Source organism: Helicoverpa zea, chromosome 31 (genome assembly GCF_022581195.2).
Source record: "Helicoverpa zea isolate HzStark_Cry1AcR chromosome 31, ilHelZeax1.1, whole genome shotgun sequence".
NCBI lineage: Eukaryota > Metazoa > Arthropoda > Insecta > Lepidoptera > Noctuidae > Helicoverpa > Helicoverpa zea.
The window spans coordinates 1,157,992-1,171,501 of NC_061482.1; the positions used below are offsets into that span (position 1 = coordinate 1,157,992).

Below are 13,510 nucleotides of genomic sequence, written 5' to 3' on the forward strand. Positions count from 1 at the left end.
TGTTTTATTTGACAGCCGGCCCCGGATCAATGCCCAGTGCTGAAGGAAAGCGTTGCTGACATCGACACCGTGTCTATTTACCCGACTTTTGAGTTTCAGGTATGTACTAAATATACTAAATTAGTTAGTGGGAGACAGATTGCAAGCCAACCTTAAGAGTTACTGATTATGAAGAAATTATACCTAGATGGATCGTGTGAAAGACAATATGGATGGAAAGAAAGTTACTTGTGATGACAAATATGTGTAGAAGAAGAAAAAAACATGCTGAGAGGACTAAAAACACGAAATAGGGACAAGGTCAGAAGGAAGTGGAGTTACTGATTATTTTATGAAAATTGGTTTAAAATCATTTCTGGCTACAAAAATCACGTTTTTTACATAAGTGCTACAGAGTATATCTTCAAAAGTAAAGTTTAAATTCATTAAATAACGCATAACGAACGTATTCAAGCATTTACGATTGTGGCGCGTCAATACATTTGTCGCTGGCACGCCCGACCACGCCGCAACCGACCGGCCTACTTACTACCTCTATAATCTCACGCATTACGCATTTTACTTTACTAGCCTATGTTATATTATATACAGCAATAGTGTAATTAACCGACTATGTTTGCTTTTACTATCGTTTTTCACGTGCGGCTGTCACGCGCGGCCAGTTTTTCGTTTACGAAATGGTAACACCATGTTTACTTGATACTACGTATTTATTACTCAAGAAAATCATCTTATACTGAATGGATTTTATACGGTTATCACTCTGAAAGAGACACTCACTGAAGACTAATCAGTGGGTCAACAGTGACGTTGGTTATCAATTTTTTTAAGAAAATCTATACTCTAATCAAAGTTTTCAGTCGGTCTGATACCGGGTAAATACCTGATCGTTGTAATCCGCGTACTACCATTCAGTTTCATACTTATTCATGAGCAAAAACAAACGGCTAAGTTTCCAGCGTGCTCTCCATACTATAGAGCCATTCAATAGCAAGAAGTTTGTATAAATTCAACAAGTACGAAACCTAAACTGATTGCTACTATACGATCATTTTGCACATTCCATCAATCTGAAAAGCCGTAAGCACAATTAATACACTTACGCCGAAATCATTGAGAGTGCCATCAAAGTTCAGAGGCCTTTTAGGTAACTACTCATGTTATTAATTATTGCGGTGAAATTCGGCACCGTACGGCCGTCCGCCCCGAGCCTCTAAGCTTCTTATGAAACTGGCCGTCTGACCATCGATTGTACTGAATATTCCACTTCGTTACTCTCATTCAAAACAGTAACCACGCCACTAATAGTCCAGTCAATTTAGACATTTGAATTTACACAAATTCACAACAAGCTAAAAATTACTAATTATTAGTTATATCTCCGAAACAGTGGCTCGTAGGAAAAAAAGTATTATATAAGTTCATAGATAATTTTATAATCTACAATTTTACTGAAGATATTATTACTTTGGGTATATTATTTATTGAGAAATTATTTACATAGATATTTACAATACATATTTACAATAAAAATCAAAAACTATCCTAGTGAAACAAACAACTAAAAAGCGTCAAAAAATATTATTATGATAAAACTTATCGTTTGTTGGAAATCACAAAAAAACGCAAAAAAATCTTATTTTTTGCCTTTGATCTTGAATATTTTTTTCTTTGCATACAGGGGGAACTTTGTAATTTTATTTATTATTATAATTTTAAACGATCTCACCAAATTTCAATTTGCTTGTTGTGAATTAATTTAACTTTACCTACACTCATTTTTTGGTCAAAGACCGGACTATATAATAATTGGTAATGATGACTTCATCACACCATTCAATAAATCAATTTCAAATTAATCTTTTACACTTTTGTTCTAGATTTGTAGTATCTGACCTAAAAAGGGTACCTTCTCGAGTCTTGAGCGTACATATTTTATCGATTAATCGAATGCCTGCGATATTATTGGTTCAGGTTACATCGGAAAATATCTTTCGATATACATGCTTCAAACCAATATATGAAATACTTTAAGATTTTATTTGGATAGTTCAAATTTTATTGGCTTTCATAAAATATTTCACATTGTTTGTGTTTTTACTTAAACAATGTACCTAATGAAAAAAATAATCATAGAATTCAATAAAGATGAGATAAAAGAATCAAGTTGAATATGTTATAACAAAAATATAATAAAACATTTAAGATTAATTGCGGATAATAATAACCGATCCATCTGCGGTTTTTCGATTTCAGATTGCAATTCGACATAATTTATATATGAAGCTAATGTTAAAATTCAATTTCCAATCGCTAAGTAATTGATTCCGACAGCTCCCATCCGCATCCCGATACAAAACCAGTTAAAATCTCAAGTCTTTTCATTCAAGCTTTTCATTCAGCTCAACCAATAAATTGTCAGTCCCACTACTAAGTTAAAGAAACTACTTAATAAATTATTAACGGAAACTTAACCTGAATAAAGCGAGCCAGTGGCCGGTCTTGCATAATGAGGTAAAGGTAAAATGCATTGTTCTTTGTCAATGCTTTCTTGACCAGCCAATCATTTTCATATCGACCAAGTGGCTAATTTATTATTCACTGACCAAGGCTCCTGTCGACGTTGTTAACAACTATAATGGGTGCACTGTCAAGGTTTATAATACTTAATGTAATTTTCATAATTGGTTATCCGACCCTTTGACCTTCTTGGAGCATATGCGCATTATTTTTTAAACGCAATGTCAACGCGAGTGAATCGATGCGGAGAACAAAAGTGTGCATAAGCCCTTATTATTCTTCTTCTTATCGAGTGAGCTGCAGGTTTTAATCACCTAAGCCCTAGTGTCAGAGTGTTCTCAAATCCGCCAGACGGTCACTTACATGGAATTATATCAACGACTGCTACTGAGTAGCATTCGGGGACGCCGGCTTTACGTGCCCTCCCAGGCTCGAGGTTGTAACAGCGCCAACCCTTATTGATAAATGGAGTTATTCACGATTTATTATAAAATCAAATCACTCTATTAACTCGGTATACAGTGGCGCAGATATACGCGAGGCACAATTGATTTTCTATTGTATTATGCATGAGTAGTTAATATTAATATTACAATTCAAGTTTAACTTTGATCAGCGGGGCCCACTATGGCCGTGACTGCGGCGTTGTACGGAACAGTTACCACGAGTTGCTACGTAAAGGGCTTAGTAAGGAACATGATGGGTTTTAGTCAGTAAGAGTCTAACACTCCCTCGCGCTGCACTCACAGCGGAAGAGATCATTTGATGATTTCCCATAAAAAAAGATCAACTTTCATCTTAATCGTTACCCTTTAAAATTTTAACTTAAGATACAACGCTATCTTAATTCTCGTTTATAATAAGTAAGGATATCACGGCAACATAGTTGTTTTGTAGTTAGTCTTTATTGGCTATTTATAACAGCACAGTTATCTCGGTTCTTCCTTAGTTTACACGCCGCGGGCTGCTCTCAATGCTGTTTATACATTCTCTGCTGCCGTGTCTTATTACATCAGTTTAAGGAAATAAGATGGCCTTTTGTGTATTTAACATCGTTTACTAGTGTTCCCTGCGGTTTCTATTACGTTTTTTAAGAGCCACTTTAAGCGACCAGGCAAAAAGTTAGCTATGTCCTCAACATAACTTTTTTCAGGCAGTTGACTACCTGTGTACTTTTAATTTGAATCGGATAAGTAGTTGCGTGAAAGCGCCTCTGATAGACAGAGCTACTTTCGTATTTATAATATTTCTAAGGATTTATTTATAAGTTGTAATAATATACCCAAAAAAACTCTTCTTGTTTTTGAGGAAAAACATTAATATGTCAAATCCTTTAATACCGTTTATATCAAGGACAAGAGCCTACTAAACTAGTGATTTCTATACTAATTACAGTTTTGTCACGATAACAATGTGTGGGCGTGATATCTATTAAAAGAATAACGCCCCAAGGTTAATACTTTTATGGAAGTCGTATTAGTTATTAACGAATGTTATCCTTGTCTGTCCACGCTACCTACTTCCCGATATCCCGGAATGGACTTCCCGAAATAAACCTGAGATATAGTTTCCAAACAAAGTTTTCACTCTAGGTCATAATCTCTTATTTCCTACTTGATTGATGGGACCAACATCAATCAACTTTCAGCTTCAGTCCTCTAGATTTCAGCTCACTTTTCTCACGTCTGATTTTGTTGACAATATAAAAATGCCAGGTTGAGAGCAACAATGTTTAACACTACAAATTTTTTGACTTTGCATAATCATAATGCAAGATGCTCTAATTTATGCATGTATGAAAATAGCAGTTTCTAGCAGCTGTTATGCAAAATGTCTGCCGCGAAAATAATCAAAACATGCGATACTTCGTCCCTACATAATATTATATTTATAAATGCTTTGCCACGGGGTGATTCACACGCAGCAACAATGTTTTAACACAATAAATGAAAAGAATCTAGAATCCATGCAATTGTAAAATCGAACAAAAATGCTTTATAATGGACATGATTCACTTCTACAGTCTTTTTACAAAATGGTCCCGTTCATCTCAGATTCCGAGCGAATAGAACGTGTTGCTAACTTTGCTAATTTGTACCGAACTCGATCGAATATTCATTTGCTTCGTAATCGTGTAGGTTTTGTCGTTCAAGGGCAAAAACTTTATGTAATTTACAAAGCTGGTCCCCATTTTGACTCGTTTTGGTTAAGGCGAGGAATTGGTCAACAATAATTCCATAACCGGCACGCGCATCTAAGGCGCCAAAAGGGGTCGGAGCGTCTGAGCGGGGCGAGGATAACAATACGCGCGCTAGCTTATAACTAAAAGTCGTAAGCGACAAAATGGTTTTGTAATTTTATTATTTAGAAATGATAATTTGATAAAAATTCCTTCTACAATTTTAAAGAGTATGTACATACTCAACTACTAAAAAAGTTAAGAGGCTTAAATCGGTCCCGTATGCCCATAATATGTGAATCTCTTTTTAAAAAGAGGTATGTTTGATGTATTTTTCTCTGTTATAAAAGTTACCTAATCATGTTTCTACGTCTAACAAAATAAGGTTTATATCATGAACTTTCAGGTAACCAAGTTGTATTTTGATCCGTTTTGTATTTACTGAGAAAAATTGAAATCCTTGGCGCCAAAAATTCCAATTCGTCCTCTTAAGGATTGAATGCTGATGTTAACCTATGGAGCTATCTTGGTTGTGCTAACCCCTCGGGTCATTGGACTATGCAAAAGCAATGCAAACAATATTGCTACTGTGCATGATATGGTTATGCCTATACTTATGTCGCAGTTTAACGTAGATTTGCTTACTCCGTGATATATATCATGGGGCTTGTTTTCCCGGAGGGTTTAAAAAATAAAGTAGTTAATTGTCTTGATCGAACGCATCCGAGTCAAGTTGCCACGATATGTCATTATAAAAAGTGACTAAATCTACGATATGTCTACGACTCCTAGAATGAAAATATTGTCGTCCTTCCGCGTTGAAGAGACTGTATTTTTCTTACAAAAACTTAAACTTTACTTAGAACAAAGGTTTTTTAAGGAAACCGACCTCGTGCCTGTCGGTCTTCCCGCCATTTAAGCTGGGAAGTTGTCTGCCTTTCCACCTTACACCATTAACAAATTGCTCGATTATATTGTATAGCGAGCCCAGAAATATCCACCGAGAAATATAGAAGTTTAAAGTGTTAAAACTTTATAGAAAATACATTGTAGCTGCTTAGTGGCAAATTGTATTATGAAATAATCGATAAATAATACATCTAATAAGTTAGAAACGTATACAGGTATATGGTCAAAAAGTTTCCCGTGGTTCTAGTCTCAAGACTGTCAATGAATTCGTAAGATTTGCTCGAAACTTTGTACAAGATAAGACAGTAAACTTCATCAGGTGCATTTTGAACCCCGTAATTAAATCTTCTGTTAATGTTAATTCACATCGAGTTTGGAAACCAGCTTATCAAGCAAGAGAGTGAATTCAAACGTAACTTTACTTAACTAACTTCACCCGTGATTCTAAAATGTATCTTGCACCTCACCGAATACTGAGATCACAAAACTTCAAGAGAGACTTCTAACTATTAATGTAAAAGCGAATCCATTCCTTATTTATAATCTGAGCACAAACAACACAAAATGCAGAATGAAATTTTAATTTGTTAAGCTAGAAAGGAATTGACATTATACTGAATTGTTACAAAGCTGCTCTCTAGCGAATATTAATCCCCCGGCTTAGCCGTCTCTGACAATGTTTATGAAATCACGAGCTACAAGATTTCTTTAATTCCTACTGCATTTCGAGAAATAAAATAAAATTGCAGAGCTTTGACGCTTCAGATAGAAATATTATTTTATTAATTTCTGTGAACGTTTATAGGTAATACTTTGCTGTCGGTAAATTAAGTGCGTTCCTGATTAGTTATTAACTTGAATGGCTCTTTACTGAAGTGCATCTCGTGTTTGAGTTATTTATTTATTGGGAAAATGGCGTAATCACCCTTTGATGATAATTTTATGGTGTTCAGATGAAAATATTTTAGAGATTTTGTACTTATTTGCGTGTTTTGTATGTCATGTTAAAAAGATGGATCTCTTCAATACGGGTGGATCAGTGACTGGACTAGACTCTAAGAAACTTATTAGGCTTATAACGCACTTTGTAGAACATGTGAAGTATAAAAATATAAATCAGTAGTGGTACGGTATCTTTTACAAGTTGGTCTGCAAAAAATATTGATGAAAAAGATTAAATTATCTTAATTTTTGAAAAAGTAATTAAAGAATAAAACTGTATAGCCTTATTATAGAAACGTAAGTATATAAAGTACATACGACATACTTGCGTGCCTCTGATTCCAAAGCACACACATTAAAGTCGATCGATTGTCAGCTATTAGGTAAATTCAAGGTTCCTATTGATTCCTTTCATTAGTCACCACAATTCGTACGCATTTATAAAGAGATGCACCTGATGTTTTCAATTTGCATACAACTGATATGAAGCACTTTATAAAGTTATCATTTTAAATAGCGCTGAAAATATTTCCTTTACGAATACATTAAATACCTTTACAATGTCGGAAAATGTATCTAAAACTACGCGACATGAAATTCGTGCGGGTAAACTTTCCCATTCATATAATACTCCCATTTGTTTCGCAGTTAAAACTTCATTACACCATTGAAATGAAGAGCTGCAATCACCATAGAATGTTGTTAACAAAGCTTAAACAATTTTCGCAAAAGTTCTTCAAACGTTTTCCTTAACGAAATAATTTTCCTATTATTTTATGAATGGGAGCGTATCAAATTTACGGGCGTCTGTACTGTAGCTGTTTCGAATAATGTTTTGAACATTTTACATTGCACCTGGTAGTAAGAACAAATCCCGAGATATTTAGCATTCGCATATTCTATAACAAAATGAAACTACCTGTTTGAGTTGCTTTTGGCACATTCAAATAATAAATGTATTTGTTCTCGCTTATTCGTCTCCGAAAGTAAAACTAAAACATCTCGTGTATTTTACGAAGAATGACATTTCGTTTGTTTTATATTAAAACTTCAGGATTTTAAGGTGAGACGAGTGAATTTGCTCAGGAATTCAGTTTCACGCGACTGAGACGAGAAGCGGTCTTTAAGAGTACACACGCTGCAAACTTTTAGTCGGCCGATACTTTGTTTGGACTCGTAAATCAGTATGGAGATGAATGGTAGTACTCAAATTACAAAGTATTAAGTATTAGTAGTATTAAGTCCGACAGACAACTTTGATTAGATTTTCTTTAAAAAAATTCACAACTGTCGGCCTACCATTTTGTCTGCAGTGTGCTATACGTAATTGTTTTCTACCATAGTACGGAACAAAAAACAGAATAATTCGATCCGTCCCATCGTCGAGTATCGAGATACCCCTTACCTTGATTGGTCCTGAGTAATCAAGTTAATGAATTGTAGGGATAAATAAATAATGCATGGCCAATACGAAACTATTTTGTTCGAACGGCTCAGAGATACATGTTGATTTCGTTAGTGTATGAAAGTTCTTGTATATATGGATGTATTTACATAAATATATGACCGTAGAAACCTGCCTGTTTCCCAAGGACCTACTTCCCGTGCCCCGATTACATGAAGCCTGTGTTTTTTCAGGGTCTAGGCTTGCCACCGAATTAAATTTAAATCAGTTCAATAAAATATAATGTACAGATTTTGAGGTAGGTAAATAAAAAATTGAAATCTCTTTGTTATTGGAGAGAAAATTCGAGTACAGTTGAACATGCTTTCATAGAATAGAGTAAAAATCAGTTCAGTTATTATAGTAGTTGTAACTTGAAAATCGGACAGACAGATAGTTGCTTCCGCATTTATAGTGTTGTAAGTCATTTTATATTAAAACTTTATTGCTGCGCCCTGACAGGGTATCACGTATGTACTACATTTTATAACACCTATGTACCTTTTATGATTGCAATAAATATTTGGAGTTTGAATTTAAAAAAATACTTACACTCAAATAAACCAAAGCTAATAAATACAACAGCAGCTCCTGTCTTTTCCCGTTTCTGAGCCGGCTTTTCGCCCGGCTATCATAATCTCGCGGTCAGCTTTCAGTCTAAGCGCCCGCAACTGAATAACGGTTTACACGAAACGGCTGCGTATCTGCCTCTAACATTCAACTACTGGGTAAAATGATACTTTAGTGAGACATGTAGACATTTCTGGGCTGTTTATTAATTTGAAATATAAAGTAGGGAGTTGACTGAAGTGGATGGTTACTTGGCTGGTCATATCATATGCGAAACATATTTTTGTAGGAATTATCCAGTTTTGAACCTCATCTTTCATCATTTTTTGTATGTAGCAAAGAGTGAGAGGCGTCCAGATCGATTGTAACCCACGGCGTCTACTAGCAGCGCAGGACATATTATAACGCACAACCATTTTCGCAAACACAGGTGCACTCTACTCCTTCACTCTCATAGCCCGATGGGACGGCAATCCGGAGCGAGAGATAAAATTAATTAACTATCAAAAATCAACCTGATTAGTAAATTAAATTAAACATGCCAATGATAAAGAGGCACAGTTGTTCACGTGGTGGTGTCAACGCAAGTAGGTACTCATAATGATATGAATGCACGAGTGAGTTGAAGCGCACTCAGTCTGACGGCTAGCCGCGTCGTGCATCGGAGATTCACGCTCGCTTTCTGAAATGTAAACCAATGAAAGTTGCGGATTGTACGAGTGTGTGTATGTGCGTATCTTATGTGTTTTATATCATTGATTGATTAACAGAGGCATTGTGGTGGAAAATACACCTTCGATTGTTTCTTGTTTTTATACAATAGTACTGTTCTTTGTTTAGCGTAAATGTCGTAAATATGCGACAAGAAATCCAGTAATTTATATAGAAAACAAAAGGTATAAAGTCGTACAAATAATTGCTAAAAGATAAGAAATGAAATACAATATGCATGAAGACTGAATATATTTCTACATAGATAGAAAAATATTGTGAGTGTATGTATTGTAATTCATAAAAAATCTAACGACAGATCTAGGACGCTCGTATAGGAATAGATTTTTTGTATTTTTCTAAAAAGGGCTATGAATAAGTCTAGTTTTGTTTCAGCCGAACTGGTTGCGAACTAAGGAGTTTTGGGACAAATCGTTCGAGGATCGCTACGAGAGGATTCATAATGATTCTAACCGACCTAGGCTGAAGGTAAGTAATCTATTAACATACATATATTTAGTATCAACTGTTCCCCGCGGTATCACTCACGTCCCAGGAGATCTACTTTTAGGAACCGGGTAAAAAGTAGCCTATGTCTGTTCCCAGGCTTTATACTGTATAACTAGGGCATGCAATTTCGGTAAAACAAAAATTACCGGTAAAAATTCGGTAATAAAAATATTTTTACCGGTAAACCGGTAAAACGGTAATTTTTGTAATTTTTTTAAAATGTGATATTATAACAATAAGATTGGGTAGTCTTAAAGTAAAAACTAAATAAATATGCAAAGTATAAGGTGGTAAACGTTTTTTGTGTCGTGGGCCGTAACAAAAAACATGTCAGTACCATCCGTACGCGATGTTGCCGACAAAATGCAAGAAAAACGGCTGCGATGGTACGGACATGTAAAAAGGAGTGACACCTGAGGACATCGGCAGTGTGAATGTGATACTCAATCTCAATATACCCGGTCAAAGGCGCAAACGCAGGCCGAAACCGTGGTGGTTGAGTGTCGTAATGAATGACATGAAAATCTGCGAACTCGAAGAGGAAGATGATATCTATTCAGGAGGATAGAGCGAAGTGGAAGAAGGAAGATACGGAAAGCCGACCCCGTCACAAGACGGGATAAACGCTAAGAATTACCGTAAAAAATATATTTTTCATTGAAGGGAAAGCCCTTTTTTATGGTAAATCATCAAATGACAGACTCTTTCTGTTTAAAACCCATGTTTTTTAGTAGGTGTTTTATGGACCAGGGTAGCGGTAACTCTTTCGAACAATCCCGCGGCCCCGGCAGGCCTTGGCCCTGCTGGGCCCCACTGGGTTTGCTGACATCTCCCTGAGGAGCCTGTGGAACAACGCGTGCTGCTGACACGGGTCTGTTGTCTATGCAGACGGTGAAACGATGAGCCACCCGAACTCACCGCCCACAGACCGACGCCTACGGTGGCCGGGAGTCGTCTCTCGACCCTTGGCGCCCGTGGTGTCTTCCTGGTCCACTACAGCGGCTGGGATGAGAGGTGCTACTCGCAGTCGCTCCGCCGTCTCCTTCTCGAGCATGACTGCTTCGCAGAAGGGGCGACGGCTTCCCATTCCCTCTAGCTCCGGACCATAGCTTGAACCAGGGAAGGACGCGAAAGGTCGCCGCTGCCTATTGCCTCGACGACAACACCGCGGTACCCTTCCCAGGCAGTGCACACCTGGACTGTGTGCTCCACCGTGTCCTCAGAGCTGTCCGCATGGTGGTGAAGTAAAAGCCCTTGCTCAGTAAGGTCATAGAGTAGGTAAAATAAGCAATAAGCATTTGTACCTTGTATGAGCTGACAGCTATGAGGAAAAACAGAATAACCGAATGAATACAATTTGTTTAGATTTTATAAATTAAGATGAGAAAGAAGATTTGTATCTAACCTAGAGATAGTTAAGGACACACAAGTTTACTTTTCTAAAAAACAGCAACTTTAACACTCTTACAATACGTAATGTATGCAACATTACATTATATTCAGGCTACATAACAAAGATTTGACGTTAAATGAACAATTGCTATATTTTATCAGAAAAACGTAAAAACCGGTAAATTACCGGTTTCATATTATTTTTACCGGTAATTTAAAACTCGCAAAAATGGGCGATTTACCGGTAAAAACGAAACCGGTTAACCGGTATTGCATGCCCTATGTATAACGTGTAATAAATTTCATTTGAATAGGTTTTCTTAATAGAGTTACTTTCGCATTTTCAATATTAGTAAAGGATGTAAGTTTACTATAAAAATCACAACAGGCATTACAACTCAGGAATACTTCAACTGTCCATCGTTGCAGAAACCCTTAACCACATTAATAAAATGGAACTCTATTAGAAAATTTCGTAGTCCACAACTTTGACTACAACGCTCACCATGTACGTAATGAATTTCATGCTGAAAAGTATTGAAAGGCCTTCAATATCGCCGACAAGATATGATCAGCAAATAAAAAATATTACTCGCACTGGCCACGATGCTAAGCTATGAATAATAAGGTGCTACACAATAGACCAGCCTCTGAAAGACAGACACTGACAGCATGAATAGCCACAGATACTACATACGGACAGCAACCGACTTTGCCTATGGAACTTAAAACCTTATTATTATTACTAGCTGAATACGGCTTCGCCCGCGTTCGGTTATATCGCGTTTCTAAGAGAATTCATCAAAAGTCCGGGATAAAAACTATCCTATGTTCTTTCTCGAGGTCAACTCACAGACAGACAGAGTTACTTTCGCATTTATAATATTAGTAGGGATAGTAGCTATAGTCTACTCTAGAGCTTAGTGACCAGTCGTTGCTACTGAAAATTATTTTCATGTCTTAATTTGTTACGTACATACGACATGGTAGCATTTATATTCGTGACGAATCTATTTACTGTTGTTGTCTATGTTTGTTGTAAAAATACTGAAAATACTATTTAGTTTTTACAAGTCAACCTTCAAGATTATAATATCCAAGTTCACCGATAACAAAAACGTTGTTTTTTCTTAACACAATGGCTTACTTTGAAAATTGAATGTGAAAATACGTACACAAATAAATACCTACTGTCTCTAGTCTTTGTAGTAGTATTAAGAAAACAACTGATGTTTATTTTGGCAGTGAACTTGAGCCTACGTGTGTTATACTTTCTACATTCATTGTTAATCCATGTTTAATAAGATTACTTCTTGTTCTTTTAGTAAAGTAAATACCTTCTTCTTACAAACAGGTGATCGTGGTACCCCACTCCCATAACGACCCTGGCTGGCTGAAGACCTTCGAGCAATACTTCGAATGGAAGACCAAGAACATCATTAACAACATCGTGAACAAACTGGAACAGTACCCGAACATGACCTTCATTTGGACGGAGATATCCTTCCTCAACGCCTGGTGGGAAAGATCGCACCCTGTCAAACAAAAGGTAACTTGCAAATAAAACCAAGCCAAAGTCGCAAATTTATTTCAAAGGTCAATTTATTCCCCTGTTGTTTTTGTGTACTAAAACCGCGATGCTGGTAGTAAAATATCACTAACCTTTGGCAGACAGTAAATAGGTCGTTTGTATTTTAATTAGGTTTACAGAGGCGAACATGTGTGCCTACGTAATATGTGGTACATAGTAGAAGCCATAGGAAGTCTTTGTGAAATGAATGTAGCAAAAGACAATTTTAATGTTCCCCACCACTGTATTGTCGAACGTAGCGACGATCCGATTATATTGGCAGATGCATTTATCTGTAGCTCTAAGATAGAATAAATAAAAGTTGACGCGAAATGAAATGTGATCGGGATCCGTACTCCGATATTTAGATTCCAGGGCGAGGGAAATTTCAGTTTTAAACGATTTGAAGCGTGTCTACTGATGCGAATATACATTATCAAAGATACATTCCGGGTCATCAAGTTGAGACATAAATAACATTGTATACTTAGGTAGAATTAGTAGATACTCAGTACACGTAGGTAACAGGAAAATCGTCAAGTAGCTGTAATTATTGATATTATTACAGGCATTAAAGAAATTGATCAAGGAAGGTCGGCTTGAGATCACCACGGGCGGCTGGGTGATGCCTGACGAAGCGTGCACACATATCTATGCTTTAATCGACCAGTTCATTGAAGGTAAAATATTACTCCTAGGAGACGATCTATACTATCTTTAAACTCATTCAAAGAATTTTTAGTTCATAGGTTATTACACATTT

The 13,510-nt window shown here is 36.4% G+C and overlaps 1 protein-coding gene across 2 annotated transcripts in view; it reads left to right on the plus strand.

Annotated features, from left to right (window-relative positions):
• Nucleotides 1-13,510, plus strand: part of LOC124645180 (alpha-mannosidase 2) — a 77,583-nt gene that overhangs the window by 59,532 nt on the left and 4,541 nt on the right. For both annotated transcript variants that reach the window (XM_047184946.1, XM_047184947.1), the window contains exons 4-7: nt 16-99; nt 9,672-9,764; nt 12,532-12,726; nt 13,316-13,427. In XM_047184946.1, coding sequence (XP_047040902.1) covers nt 16-99; nt 9,672-9,764; nt 12,532-12,726; nt 13,316-13,427 — 484 coding nt within the window. The remainder of the gene's footprint in view (nt 1-15; nt 100-9,671; nt 9,765-12,531; nt 12,727-13,315; nt 13,428-13,510) is intronic.